The 15,299-nt window shown below is 33.6% G+C and overlaps 2 protein-coding genes across 4 annotated transcripts; both read right to left on the bottom strand.

Moving 5' to 3' along the window:
* Positions 1-554: 554 nt before the first annotated feature.
* On the bottom strand, positions 555-6,671 carry LOC7492293 (uncharacterized). Of its 3 annotated transcripts, none has more exons than XM_024603132.2 (6): positions 5,328-6,669; positions 4,609-5,042; positions 4,339-4,500; positions 3,457-3,622; positions 1,887-2,042; positions 555-1,038 (listed from the first exon to the last, which is right to left on the bottom strand). In XM_024603132.2, the coding sequence occupies exons 1-6, from the start codon at positions 6,393-6,395 to the stop codon at positions 895-897; spliced, it is 2,130 nt and encodes a 709-aa protein (XP_024458900.1). In that variant the 5' UTR covers positions 6,396-6,669; the 3' UTR covers positions 555-894. The 3 variants fall into 3 exon arrangements, with proteins under 3 accessions (XP_024458900.1, XP_002309465.2, XP_024458902.1); XM_002309429.4 differs by having other exon boundaries at positions 3,547-3,622; positions 5,328-6,667; XM_024603134.2 differs by lacking the exon at positions 555-1,038 and adding an exon at positions 2,228-2,316 and having other exon boundaries at positions 1,894-2,042; positions 3,547-3,622; positions 5,328-6,671.
* A 4,557-nt stretch (positions 6,672-11,228) lies between these two features.
* Positions 11,229-13,864, bottom strand: LOC7492294 (uncharacterized). Its single transcript, XM_002309430.4, has 2 exons — positions 13,688-13,864; positions 11,229-12,015 (listed from the first exon to the last, which is right to left on the bottom strand). The coding sequence occupies exons 1-2, from the start codon at positions 13,749-13,751 to the stop codon at positions 11,405-11,407; spliced, it is 675 nt and encodes a 224-aa protein (XP_002309466.1). The 5' UTR covers positions 13,752-13,864; the 3' UTR covers positions 11,229-11,404.
* Between the last annotated feature and the right edge of the window lie 1,435 nt (positions 13,865-15,299).

Below are 15,299 nucleotides of genomic sequence, written 5' to 3' on the forward strand. Positions count from 1 at the left end.
TATGTTTCTTGCAAGTAGCTTCTTTGTACCTAGATGCCTCTTGCCAAAATCCAATTCCTAGCATGAGGCATAGCCTAATTGATGATACCAACTATGCCTCATTGAAGATACCAACTCTTCTCTAGAGGAAAAGGCTAGTTTGAGACTGGAAAGTAGACTAATTTGCTTCTGAATACAACTTATTTTGAGATCACAGAAAAAATAACGCTGTTGAACAAGTTATGTGGCTTGAAGATGCATAAGTAATACTCTTGCTGGCGGCAATTAATTAGATGCATAGACTCGACCATAATAGATAACATTGGTCACCTTTTTTTCAAGACCTAGGCTTTTCTAGGAGAACAGTTAACTAAGCATACCATTTGAACATTACATGCGAAGCTTAATGACAGCAGACCTATAATTACAATGTTACATATTTTGTCCAGTAGTGATCAGGATTCACGATCTGTAATGCTGCAGCGTTAACAGACTGAACTGATTTGCTACAAAATACGTTTGCTGTCATCACATTACCTGAAGCAAAGAAAATAGTGCACTAATAAAGATCTTAATTTTACTCATTCAAGCAGTATATTATTCTTTTTAATCATATTATATCAACTATTCAATTTTCCTTCTGTCTATACAATTTTCTGATGCAACATGCCATCTTGCATCAGTATCAACAAATAAAAAGACATAAATAAGGGGAAGCCCAAGTGAGGTCCGGTGTTAAATACACTCGGGGAATTTTTTAGTTGACAATCAAGGTGTGATAAATGCTTTGGTTTTCAGTGTTCCATGGGCCAAGAAAAAGCTGGTTACTGAAGAAGAAACAGGGTGGTTTTTGATGTACAGCAGGGATGCAAGTAGAAAAGTCAAGCATCCAGGTGGTATATAATATGTTGTTGATCAGCAAAAGCTTGTCAGTGGAGAATATCGCAAAGGATTTTCTTGAGGTTCAAGCGCATCAAGATGCTCCAACACTGGTCCAGTTTTACATCCAATGATTCGCACCATGGGGTTTGAGTGGCCATTTAGAAATGCTTCTGTAATCTGCACAGAATGCAACAAAACATCACTTACTGTACTACCATGCATTCTAACTTGTATTGCTAACGTGCTTCAGCACCAGCTGAGATGTAAAAGAAAAGGATCCAAATTTCAAAAGCTGGAAATGATGTTATGCAAGAGCTTATTATGCTCACAGGAAATACCATGTGCCTGAAATGATGAAAAAAACAGCAATTCAAGTCTGATTCTCAATGTAACAAAGAAACAAAGACATAAAGTATGCCTCAGAAACTAAACAGCTCCAATCAATAATTTGTATTGCACTTGGGCATCTTTGAATTACAATCCAGTCCCATAGCCTACCCTTGAGTCCACAACCCTTGCATCATTCCCATCATGTACTTTGCGATTGGTTAATTTTATTGTCTGTAGACTCTGTACTAGTCAAGGAGAGGCTGGCCACATGGATGGCTAACTAAATGTACAAGAAATGCCATGATAAAAATGCTTTTCTAAATATTCATCAATGTTTATCCAGATAAATAACATGTAAAACTAGAGAGCATGGAAAGCACAATTTGTGGCAAGCATCAGCACATAATGGGTCAGACATTAGAAAAACCAAAATTGTTTCAGATCACTGCCAAATTTTCCGTCAATCACATATTTTGGCAGAACAATAAATTCACACATAATTCTCCCTCTCCCTCTCCCTCACACACACATAGAAGAACACACGACCACATGCATGCACACATGAAAAAGTGTGCAAATGAATATATAAAGAAGAGATTGGGTGCATAACTTCCCAAAACCAGCAAGTTGCAGTAACATCTACACACAGGTGAAATAAAAGGCTTAAAATGAAACTGGGTTGGTAGTGGGTATACCTGCGTGCATCCAAATAGCTTGAGCAGCTTCAGTGATAAGCAGCTATCAACAATCATTCCTAGTGCCTCATCTGTTAATCTGCGGCACCATGATAAGTCCAAACTCACCAAATTTCTTGAACATTTGGCAATTGATAAGGCAGTGTTGTGAGCAACCTGTTACAAATTATTCAGATGTAAAGTTGAAGATAGGCCAGGCTCCTCTTTTTGGATTCAAAATTATATGAATAGAAATCCTGATCTGAAGATTCTTGATGTTACATAAATGCTTTTAATTAAGCTCCTACACAGAAGTAAGTTAACTAAAAAGGAATTTTAATTTTTGTAGGAAGTTTTTCTACCTTGAAGTTGGAAGTTCTCTCATCTTTTTCCCCTACTGGGATTTGGATTTTCCTAACCATATCAGGATTTTCAGGCCTATAAACAGGCCCTGTTATAAGAACAAAAAACGGAATTTAGTAAAAAAAATTCTTTTCAAGCTTGCAACTTTTCTGTGGGAGATATTCAATTAAAGAATCTGTTCTAGGTTCATAGTTGTAGAATGCCCTGGTGCGACTCTTAATTGTAAATCTTGAAATTCATCAAATCAGCCCATAAGAACCATCAGCATGCCTTGCTCACAGACCCTGTACAGCTTATTTTCAACCAAAAACAGCCCCCTTTTGACACAAACTAAACTTCATTCAAAAACCTAATTTCTCTTAATGCAAATCTGTAAGAATTTCAAGCATTAACTGTCTTATATTGGTTGCAGAATAATCCTAATTTTCTAATGACTGTCCTAAATCAATAATAGCAGAAGTTAATCCCCCAAGAAATATAGATTACATAAGAAAAGCTTTTCTGGATCCAACTCTTAGCTCAATGCACTCAATGCCATTCATTGGTGCTTACTTTGCACTCATATAACAAATATAAAGATAAGTCAAACCCCCCTAAACCATTGGTCAAAGTAGAATTAGTCTCTAAACAAATCATTCAGAGCTCAAAGTCCTTGAACAACATTAAAGACCTAAATAGTTCCTTCTGTTAGTTAAACTTAGGTTTTCATTGTGTTAATGTTAACTCAAGCATGTGAGATGCACAAGATATTGTATTTCAGTCTCTAAATTGGATCAAATCTGAAAAGGAGAAGGAAAATAAATAAAAAAAAAGTGGATTTTTTTTTCCCTTTTTTCAATTTTCCTTTTCTTTATTTTTTTCATTATTTCTAATTTGATCTAATTTTAAAAGTCGAGGTATAAGAACCACATGCATCTCACATGCTTGAGTTAACAATAATGGATGAAAATCTAGATTTAACTAACATAAGGATCTAATTAGCTCTTCAATTTTGTTCAGGGACTTTGAGTGCCTAATAATTTGTTTAGGGACTAATCCTAGTTTGATCAATAGTTCCAGAGGGCACCTTTTACCCCAAATGTAATAGCAAGCGTGAGAAAACATCTTCAACATTATGAAGCTTAAACCATTAGGTTGAGCTTGCAAGTACAGTCAAAATCAAAAGACAGAATGAAAACATAGTGAAAAACTAGATAGCAACACAAAGTATGAAGTAATCATGAGATACCATTGCAAGACAACTTATCCATGCTTCTGGGAGAAAAGACAAATTACAAATGCCACATGAGAAATCTGGTAAGGCATAATGATGTCTCACCCTATGGATATTGTTAACTGAAAGTGCATCCAGAGACTGTCCAGAGACTTCCAAGAAGGCAGAAATAGCTTCATCACTGTCATGTGTAGAACTTCCTACTGTTAGATTACATAAACTTATAAACATATCTCTTACGCACAACTGGCAAAGTAAACTACAAAATCACTATGGAATGAAGTCACAGAGAAAATTTTCCTTTTAATTTTCAGTTTCTACAATAGACCTTCAATTAGCATTAGTTCATATTGATTCCATTCAACAGGATTAGCTCATATCTGAAAACTTTGGATTTGTCCTACAGTGTTTTCATGTTACCTTGTATCCTACAGAATTGAATGCATACGCAACCAAACATAGACTCTCCTGTTTGTTTGTTATATGGACCTAACTCAGTTTCCCCCTCATAGGCGACTGTGCTGAAACTTAGGTCCTCAAATGGCTAAATCCAAGGTTACAAAATTAACATGAGATATAAACTATGTGATAGGTATTTCTGAACTAAGCAAAACAATTACTGATTGTGACATCCTATAACTCTCATGTCATTTGTCATTATGATGAAAACAAGTATGATCCCCAACTAGTTTGGGATTGAGGCTTAGTTGTTGTATGAAAGAAAATAATGATAAATTGATTATTAAAAAACTATGTTGCAGACACCTCAAAATATTAGAACTAGCATTAGTAAAAAAAGCTACCAATATTAACTATGCAAGTGAGGCACAAAATCATACTCAATTAACAAACATGCAAATGAAATTGGGAACTGATGCAGGATTGCAGATACAAAACCTGAAATCATTTCGGTGAAGTTTGAGTCTCCTAATTGATTGGCAACCATTGGCTAGGTGTTTTAATGCAGAGTCTGTCAAGTTATGCAAGTAAGAAAGATCCAGAGCACATAAGTTGGGACAATTTTTGCCTACAATTCGAAGTGATATATCAGTCAGTTGCCTGCATCCAGTCAAAAGCACACTTGTCAATAAAAAAATTACAGAAGCTGGTGAGAAGCTCCTATCTATCTGTGAAAGTAAGATACAGTCAAAAGTAAGGGAGGCGTACACGCAATTAGCGAAACCAAGCTCTTTCATGTTTATGCCAAGTGCTTTGACCAGTCCAATGACAAAATTGTCACAAACAGTCTCGATGCCTGCTACTGACAACACTTCTAGGCACTTGAGTTTCTTCAGTGCAGGTAAAATAATTGTCGCATCTATATTCTGACAATCATCTATATACAGCTCCCTCAAAGTAGATTCAAAACAGCTAACGAAATCACTGATGCCTTGAGATGTGAGAAGGGAGCACTGGCTCAGATTTATAGACTGTAATGCAGGTGCAGACACAGCCAACTGAGTTAGTCCAATATCTGACAAACGATGTGCACCCTTCAAAGATATGGTAGCTAAGGAAGGAAGTCTATGTGATGACCTGGCTAAGGTGCCATTTAATATATAATCAGGCATGCATCGTCCACAAAGGTCAAGTTGTAGCACCTGCCACCAGATTTCAAGCAATATAACAATTAATAGTTGATGTTTAATAAATGGCAGACTCAATCAAATATTAGGATACTTTTCAAGAAATGTAGTTGCAAATGGTTGTCATGAATAGAAGTAAGCGCACAAAATCATATAAAGCTCCTGCAAGATAGTAAAGGTTATAGTAAAACTCAAATAAGAATGGTATGAAGATACCTACAACCAGTCTTCCAATAAGGATTAGGTGATTCTACAATACCATACATGCATAAAAGAAATTGAACCTGTAAAGTTACTCACAGTCAAGTCCTTGGTGTCACAAACACTAAATATTTTGGAAAACTCCTCTTCTGTCAACCGCGAAATATTCCTCAGACGAATTTCGGTTGGAGAGCCCCTTGCAAGAAGTTCAACAAAGTGAGCATCCACTACTCCACAATCACTAACCAACTGACTAAGTCTATGCCGTAATTTATCTGGAACATGTTCAAGTGACACAATAGCATCAGCGTTTTTTGCAAGAGCATTCAAACTGAGGTCCAGAAGTGTAGGAACATCGCGTTTCAGAGCATCGCAATCTTTAGCTTTTGCAGGAACCCATTTGAAGAGCGACTCAGAGAAACCAGTTAATGACCCTTTTCGAACAGTTTGCCGCATTTTGATTGCTTCCAGTGCCAATGAAAATGGACTTTGAGAATCATCCAAGTCCAGTTCCATTTCCAAATCAACTTCTCTCAATTTAACTTTCTTTTCTTTATGCTGCTTCATCTGCTGCTCTTGAGGACCTAAATGTGCAAATCGTGGAGCAACATTCCTAGCAATTTCACGCTGCATCAACTTCTGTTCCTTTCTTCTTGATTGTCTCTTCCTTACACTTGACAAAGCTATCTCCTTTCTTTGTTCAAAAACGATGTCCTTTCTTGGAACATCATAATTCTCCACCTGGGTATTTCTCTCTACACTATCAGGAAAGAAATTGTGCATCACAGGCCCTGAACTCAATAACCCTGCTTCAAATGGCCATGTATCCATTTTCCCTTCAACTGGGTCTTTCTCAAATCCCCACAAATCAAGATTAAGATCAAAATCAAGATTCACTTCACAGTCAACTTTAGCCTTCCCCTTCTCTTCAGTTGTGTACCTCAATCTCTTACTACTAGTAAAATCATCCGTTTCAACAACGGAGTCTCTTTCCCTTATCCTAAAATCGCTATCTCTACCAAAATCATGACCCAGTTGGTCATTTTCAGCTTCTTTCTCTTCCCCTAAAAAATCTTGAAACCCTAAACCAGTTGAAAACTCCTCCTGTGTAGATAAATTTAAATCAAGACCCCATTTTTCCTTCTCTTTTTTTTCCCCTGAATCCATCTTTGAAGATGGTTTCACTTCTTTTTCTCTATAATAATGAATAAGCTAAAATTTGAGTTGAGACTCCATAGGTTTCACGACAAAAGAGGGTTTCTTTTATCTTTGAGAAACCCTCGTTTTGGTCACCAAACACTATTGAAAGAAACCCACCAAGAATCTAACTAGCTTTTTCCAAAATAAAAAGGTCTTACCTTTTTGAAGCCGCAACCCTTTTCTTCCCTTCATTTCTCGGCTATTTCCTCGCCTTGTTGCCTTGTATAGTTCCCGCTTAAAGGTAACCAAAATTTCTTTGGTCCTTGTGCAATGCATGTGTTTAAATATTTTTCCAACTATGATCGGTTTTTTTTTCTTTCCAAACTTAACAGTAAAATTGGTATACAAAATTTTAAATGCATTCTAAGAAAGGCAAAAAAAAAACAATTTTAATATAGAAAATATGGGATTTTTCTTCTTCTGGGATTTCGTGCAATTTTACGCCTAAAACCATAGTTACATTCTAGTTTTTATATTAAAAAAAATAAAACGATAATATTGTGATAAAAAATCAATAATTTAAAGGTTTAATTTTGACCTTTTACTCTTAATTAACCATCAAACTTTATCATGTCTTTTATTTTTTTTAACTCTAGATTCAAATTAATTGAATCCCAAATCAACCCAGCCGGCTAATGATAACTAGCCTAAAACACATTATTTTAATTCGGTTCAATAAGTTAGGTATATCATTCATTTCGCGTTGAAACTTGAGATTACATAAAAAAAAAAAAAATTAAAAAAAATCCGTGACATAGACCGAAGAGTTGGCAGAGTTTGGGCTGCGTGCCTGCTCATGTACAACGTAGTTTTCAACCAATTTCTTAGAACCAAGGGGAGTTGTATATAAAAATAAAAAGAGCTAATTGATCATATATTTTTATATTTTCGGCATATTCTCTTATACACCTTTCTATATTTATATTTTATATTATATTCTCTTGATTTTCTTATATACTTTTTGAGTAAAAATATGCCCTAGTGCCGCCACCTGATAGGAAATATTAACTCTCAAACCTGGAAAAATAAAATTAACAAATATTTGAAAATGTAAAAAAATAACAAGCCTAGCAAATAATAAGACTAACTTGTAGAATTAAAAAAATATATATTTATAAAGCTTCCCAGATAGAAATATGTCTATGAAGAAATAAGATTAGCAGGCAGACGGTTTTTCATTTTTCATTGATTTCCAAAACAAATTTATGTTTTATGAGTTATTTCAATTTTTTCAAGGTATTCCAAGTTCTTACATTCCTAATTTTTTCTGATTTTTTTAATATTTTCTATATTCTGGATTTTTTTCGTAGCTTTAATTTTTTAATCTTTTTATAAAACAAATAATGTCTTCTGGTGATCTTAAATGGGTATTTTCCAAAAATGACAAAAAAATATATATGTATATAAGAGAAATTTTGAATTTTCAAATAATCATGAGAGTGAAAAAAAATTTAAATGGTTCACGGAAGAGTGTTCCAGTATAATATACAAGGATCGGTGGATTCATCATGAAAAGAATGGAATCATAATGGAGAGTTAATTAAAAAAATAAATAAAGGTGAAGGAGAAATTATGCAGTTCAATACTTACATTATTATTTATTAGAATATTGCTCGGACATTTTTGCTCCTGTACAAAAATAAAACTATAATATAGTTATTTTTTACAGATTATATAGGGTTATGTTAGTTATTTTATTTTTTTACATAGTAAAAATACAAATTTAATCTTGTAATGAAAAAAAATATAATGCCTATTATTTCATATCTTTTCAATTTTTTCTAGAGTCAAAAGCAATTTAATTTTCTAGCGAGTTTTTTTTTTGTCATTTTATATTGGTTTTATTGTAAATTTAAAGGTTGTCTAGGAGTGTTTTTTTTATAGTTGACATATATTAAATTATTTTTAAAAAAATGTGTGGCACAAGTTGGAGTGTGAACAGCCCTACATTGTTCGTAACCAAACATCGTTTTCTTGGATGGCGTTTGAAAAGTCTCGGTGCCCCCAACCTAATGAGACGGTACGTGTTCCAAGGTTTACGATGGTTTGATGCTAATGATCATTTCTTTTTTCCTCTTCTTCTCTCCCCCCTGATTAGATTTTCATGCTAACCTCTTAAAAATTAAAGAATAATCCTCTAACTTGTTGATTCTTCATATTTGGTCACTTTTTTAATGATGATTTTTTTTTTTACTTGAATAGTTTATAAAACTGGTATTCCTTTTCAATTTCATCACTCTTAAATTTTATCATTTTTCAAATTTGGTTTCCATTCTTATATTGCTATATTTTTTTTTGAAATTATTTTTTAAATTAATTTTGTTTTACAATTTCACCCTTTAGTTTTTTTTTCTATAAATCTTAATATTTACTCCATTGTTTGTTTATTTTTTTGTGCCTTGACAAGCTTTTAAAATTGCTTCATAATAAACTTCTTTATCAAACCCAAATCCAGGGTTTCACGGGTCAAGTTTTTAAAATTTGATTAAGTTTTGGACGTTTGCTCGAGTTTGTTTGTTTTTTTCCTTTCTCCAAGCTATTTTTTTCTTGTTTTATCCTTCAGTATTTATTCAATTATAGATTGAATTTCTTTTTTTTAGCTTGCTTTCCATATAATTTTTTGTTGTTCTTAAAAATAACCCGGCCATCTCGGTCTTTTTGTTTATTGCTCTTTGTTGGGTTTTTTGTCTCGTTCTTTAAATTTATATTTTTCCCTACCTCTTCATTCAATATTTGAGATGAATTTTCTAAACAATTTACAAGGTTAGAATTCTTTTTCTATTTCATCCCTCTTTATTTTATTTTATTTTTTTAAAATTTAGTTCTCATTCTTTTGATTTTTATCTGTTTTATCCAAGGTAATTTTTTTTACTTGTTTTTTTTCTCTATGATTTTCCACTGGTTTTAAAAATAACTTGGGTTTTCTTGTGTTTTTTTAATTGTTACTCCTTGTTGGGTTTATTTTGGCTAATTAATATTAAATTGGTTAAAAATTGAGCTTTTTGATTCAACTCAAATCTAGGATTTAATGGGCTGTGAGTTTGAGACATTCATCCAAGTTTAGAAGATTAGCCTCAATTTTTTTTTTGGATTTTCCTCTTTTTTAAAGTTTATTTTTTATATAGTTTTATCATTCAACATTTATATAATTAATGATTATGTTTTTTTTACATGTCTTTTATATGATTTTTTTAACTATGTATTTTGGTCGTTTCTCTCTCTTTTTTTTATGTTTTGTCCACATATCAACTTTTTTCCCTAGTTATGTCTATGCCTCGGGTCACATTTAAAAAAATAAAATAAAAACATGCTTGTATTATAAAATTATAATTTGTTTTTCAATTTCATTCTCTTCTATTTTTTTTTTATCTTTCAAATTTGATCTCCTTTCTTCTTATCGCTGTTTGTTTTGTTTGAGATCATTTTTTAGATTTTATCTATTAAATTTAATCTATGTTCTTTTATTGTTATCTTTTTTGCTTTTGCAAGTTTTGAAAATTGATATTTTTTTTCACGATTTCATCATTCAAAATTAAATTAATTAGGAATTAAGCTTCTTAATTTAACTCGGATCCAAGATTTTATGAGTTGCAAGTTTTAGAGATTCGACCATATTTGAGAGGTTTGTTCGAGTTGCTTAGTTTTTTTTCTTTTTTTTAAGATGATGTTTTTTTGTTTAACTTTTTTTTAGAGTTTTTCCTTGTTATTTTTTTCTTCTTGACTTGTACGAGGTTAATATCAGATTGATGATCAGAGTCGAACGGTTTCAAAAATTAATAAGAGTTGATTTTAGTTTTTTTTAATCTATTTTTAAAGTTATTTATTTTAATTTTATTATTCAATGAACTTGTTACTCTAGTTTAAAATTATATAAAGAAGAAAAAAACCACCCGTGTCACCATTACCTTAACTCTAATTATTGCAAGAAACAAAACAAAGTGTCTCTTTTGAGTGTTGGATTTGCCAGGTTTTAATTCTAAAACAGACGCAGGGATTGTTTTTGACAACAATATGTATTTTGACAGATATTTATTATCCAAAAACCATGTACGCTAATGAGACATGCATCTCACAAGCGGAGGGTTTGCTGCTGACTACTGAAACAACTGTAATGCAACTCTGACAATTTTTACCATAGTTTTTAGAGCCGACACGGTGACAAGCACGGTTCAAGATCCAAATTTTAACTGAAATATTTTTTTTTTAAAATCAAAATAATATCATTTTAATAAAAAAATAAAAATTAACAGGTTGCAATCAGATTTTTGACCGGGTCAACCTGTCATATTAGCCGGGTCATATCAGGTTTTTTCTTTTTCTATTTTTTCTTCAACCCAGCTCGGTTTCAGATCTGGATCGGCCGGATTCCAGATCGACCCAGCAAACCAGACTAGGTTTCAAAACTCTAACTTTGACCCAAGAACCGTGCCTTCAGAAATAAAATGATATTATCATAACAAACCTAAGAAAAAAAAAGAATTTCATAACTAGCTCTCGCAAACAATACACATGTTGTGAAGGTAGGGACCGCACGAGCAAGCCGCAGGAGGACTCTTATGCTCTCTACACAATCATTTCAAAGTTCCGATCTTTCCTGCAGAATAATTTCCATTAAGAGATGCAGCTCACGTGGTGGAGTAGCATTTTGGCCTCTATGAGGTCGAAGGGTTCAGATTGCCATCCCCAGGCTATATATGCCTCCCTATTAACCAAAAGAAAAAAGAAAAATTCCTCAAGAGAGAGAATAAATACATGTCCCTCTACTTCAGTAATACAGAATTTTAAGAAATGGAGACATAATTGAGGAGAATGAAAGCACATTATTGCACTCGACATAATATGAATCAATAAACTGAAAATGAATTAGAGTACAGAAATTGCATAGGCCACGCATGCCAACCAATACAATGGAGCAAAAGATGGCCCAAAATCCGGTGAAAAAATAGCTTAAACTCTGAGAAGACATGATATAGCATCTATAAACCAAAGGCATATGCAGCTGCAATGAAGGCCGTGGCGATGTAGGACCACAGAGTGATCGACCGAGGCCAATCATTAGCACTGCTGCACACATCATTGGCACCACTAAAGCACCCAGGCTTTGTTATCTTAGCTTCGCCTCCCTCCAAAGTAAAGCTACTATTGCGCGTACCATTGCTGAACAAAACACACCAAAAATAGGGAGCCCCACCATCAGTGCCAGTAACAGCAGCCCCTACTTCTGTGTGATTTTTATTGTGGAGTATTTCTAAGCTCTTGCTATCCTTCATTAGAATTTCTGAGAATGCTTTAGAAGGCTCAACATATTTGGACTGGCAGGCAACTAAACGACCAGTGATCTGGCTGAGAGTTGAGGCTATGACGCCACAATTGGGGGCAAATGTATCAGCGAATTGAGATTCAAAAGGCTTCTTGGCATCATCTCCTCCTACAACACTGCAATCCCCTTGGTATGCTTTTATGTACTGCAAAGCAATGCAGCCTAGGCCTGGGTTGTCATAGAGGGTTGATTCCTTTTTCGCAGTTCTATTATCGTTAAGTGCAGCAACAAGTTGATCTGCAGGGTTATCAGTTACTCTCGCTACATCTGTTACAAGTGAGTAAAAGAAAATTTTATGAGACCCCAGGTATTAAATAAATAAAGCAAATGATGTGTGCAGCAGGGACTTGATTCTCATAATAACTATTCCCCATACATACTACCAGATAAAGTGCTTTAGATTCTTACGTTAACACAAGTAAATAGTCTGATTAAAAAATAAATTTTAACATCTTGCATTGTGGATGTTTAACAGATTTATCTGGTTGTGGTTTTAGTGTATGCATGTGTGTAACAGTTCCCTTGGTAAAATAAATGTCCCAATAGCCTGCAAAAGAAGCTAAACATAAGGGCATCATAATTTCCAAGAGTCTGTTTCAAGCCAGCTTTGTTTAGCAAGCTTGTTCCATCCAATTCCTAAGATGGACACGAGTATCACTTCAGTTCAGCAATGGCATCAACTTGGTCATTAGTTCATCTAGGATGTCATTCTCCTATTTCTTTCTTTCCACATTCCAAACACGGATCTGGGGACATAATTCTTGAAAACATGAACCTGTGACAAATTCCCAAATAAAAGAACTAAAATAACAGCATATCATCCTCTTGTTTAAGGCTAGCAAAGATGTATTGAGCACAATAAAGCTCTAATTAGAAGGGGACAAACTGCCAAAGTCTTTTAAGAAGCCATATACAAGCTAAACGCAAGATTTACCGAGGAAAAATCAGTGCTTTCCTAATTGTTCAATTCCTCTGCCTTGCTCCGGGCAACCGTGATAACTCTAGTGGAAAAAGACTTCTTTTTGGAAGGTTCCAGATCAGTGAAAAGTACCACTGATACATCTCACAATGTGGGTCTCGTACCTGCTTTTAAGCATTTCAAACGGGGAGGGATGGAGCTATATAGTTGCACATGAATCATATTTCTAAGAAAGAAAAGAATCCTGTACATCTCCTATATTGAGACCCATCTTAGTTTTAGTTCTATTTTCTTTCCCACATTTCTCTTTCTTTCTTCTAACAAATCTCACTCATTGAAAACTCATTAGCTATTAGGAAGACCAAGAAGTCTCCCACAGTCAAGAATACAAGTTTAGATCTTGTCTTCACTAACCAAACTTCGAATTTTCATAGATCTTCAACAACTAATCCTTGGAAACAACAACCTCTCTTATTTGCCACATGTGTTTATCATTTGGTTGCAAAAATTGGAATTTTCTTTCAACTAATTACACCAAATCACTAAGGTTGACTTTTGTGGACCAAGAACTAAAGAACCCAAAATTCAAAAACTAAAGTTGCCTCCTTTCCTCCAATCTCGTAGCAAACAAAAAACAATATAAGCTCCAGCAGAGCAGACATGGGTCTAAACTATAAACTAAAAAACAGAGATCTATGATCGTACTACAACGATTAATACCACAACCAGCACCCAGTTTGAACAAAGCAATCTCAAATCTAAAAAAGCAATATTCAATGAAACTCATGACAAAGCTACGAAACGGGTGAATGAAACCCCATGAAAACAAGTATACACATTTTGGAAATAACCCATAAAAATAAAAATGCCCACATAAACAAACAATGGGAAAGCAGATCAAGCACTAAATGCAAGTTATAATTTCAAATCTAGTAACATGTCAAGTACATTTATCATATACTATAACAACTGCTCCTACTACATTTAGAAACAAAAGGAAATAGGGAGGCTTTTACTTACAGTGAATATGAGCAGAAGCAGAGAAGAACAGAAGAGAAAATAGTAGAAGAAAAAAGGTAGCCATTGTGGTTGGTTGCAGCTGTTGTGTAGTAGAGACCAGAGAGAAAGGAAGAGACTTTTAAAGAGAGAGAGGAGTAGATGGGATGAGTCAGTGATGCGTCCACCTCTTGCTTGGGTACTTAGCAGCTTAAATGGCTTTCTTTTTGGTAATAAATTGCCGACGTGTCACCAACTTTTTTTTTTTTGGGTCTGATGTCTAAAAACTGGCCGCATTCAATCTTGCCTTCATCACAATAGTACCCTGATTTTCAATGCTGATAATTGTTTTACAGGAAATTAGATGATGATAATTTAAGTAATGAGGATAATAAGATAAATTTTTAATATTTATACATTTAATTGATCGAATAAAAGAGTTTTTTTATGAATTAATGAAAATATAAAGTGCAAGTAATGGATTTAAACTTCTTTTTTTTTGTTATTCTTTTGTATTTGAAGGGTCACCTATTATTATTATTATATTATAATAGAAAACTCTAAAGATTGTGGAGCGGAGAAAACTTTGTGTTGGTTTACATACTCTCATATACATTTTTGTTCTACTTTAGTCATAAAACTTATATTTTTGATGATTTGACTCTAAATTAAACATCAATTGCTTATGATTTCTTAGACAAAGACAACATTGAAAGCAAAAGGACCGAAATAAAAAAAAAAGACACTCAAAATAGGTGATGTGTACATAGTTTACACAAAAATACACTTTGATCCTTCATCTTTGTAAATAATATAATTTAGGTCTCTTTGAATGTCTAAGATTTAGTTTTGGTTTGAAACGTTATTTTCCTTATATTTTAGTCTCTGGTTAAAAAGAGGAAAGAGAAGGACTCGTCGGATTTCAATATTAAAAAGAGAAAATCATCATTGACAATGATTTCAGCTATCAAAATTGTTGACATTGGTACCAACATATTTCATTTAATGAATGATTCCACTTAGATGTTTTTATACTTTGAAATTGCCTAAAAAACTAGATCTAAGCTCAGGAAAGTTTTTGGTTGATTTTGGGTTTTTGTGCGGTTTTCTATGGCTATTTATGAGTTTATCAAGGTATTTTAGATCTTTTCTAGGTATTCCAGGTAAAAAATAAGTTGAAAAATAGGTTTCTAAGCCAGAAAACCAAAAGCCTTGAGTTTTTAGGCACCGTAATGGCTGGGATTTGGGGAATTCCAAACGACACGTTGTTTGTTTTATTTACTTTTTCAAAAACTTTTGAGGCGAACGACCCATCAATTTTAAAACAGATGAAGGCTCACACACGTGGGCATGCCCTTGCCGGCCTGCTCGTTGACCCTTTTGTAATAGGCCCAGCGATTGGTCTAGCTTGCTAGGCCGAGTAATGCCTAGCATTTTTCTTTCTTTCCTTTCCTTTCCTTTTCTTTTCTTTTGCTTTAAATTAATACTTCTTATATGTGTTTTTTTAATAATTTTTTAATTTATATTTCAATTAATATCTCATCTCCATGATTTTTTTGGCTTATTTAGTCTTTTTTAAATAGCAATTGTTTTTTTATGTATTTAATCTTGAAGAGGTTATTGTGACTCATTTATA

This window comes from Populus trichocarpa, chromosome 6 (genome assembly GCF_000002775.5).
Source record: "Populus trichocarpa isolate Nisqually-1 chromosome 6, P.trichocarpa_v4.1, whole genome shotgun sequence".
In the NCBI taxonomy this organism is placed as follows: domain Eukaryota; kingdom Viridiplantae; phylum Streptophyta; class Magnoliopsida; order Malpighiales; family Salicaceae; genus Populus; species Populus trichocarpa.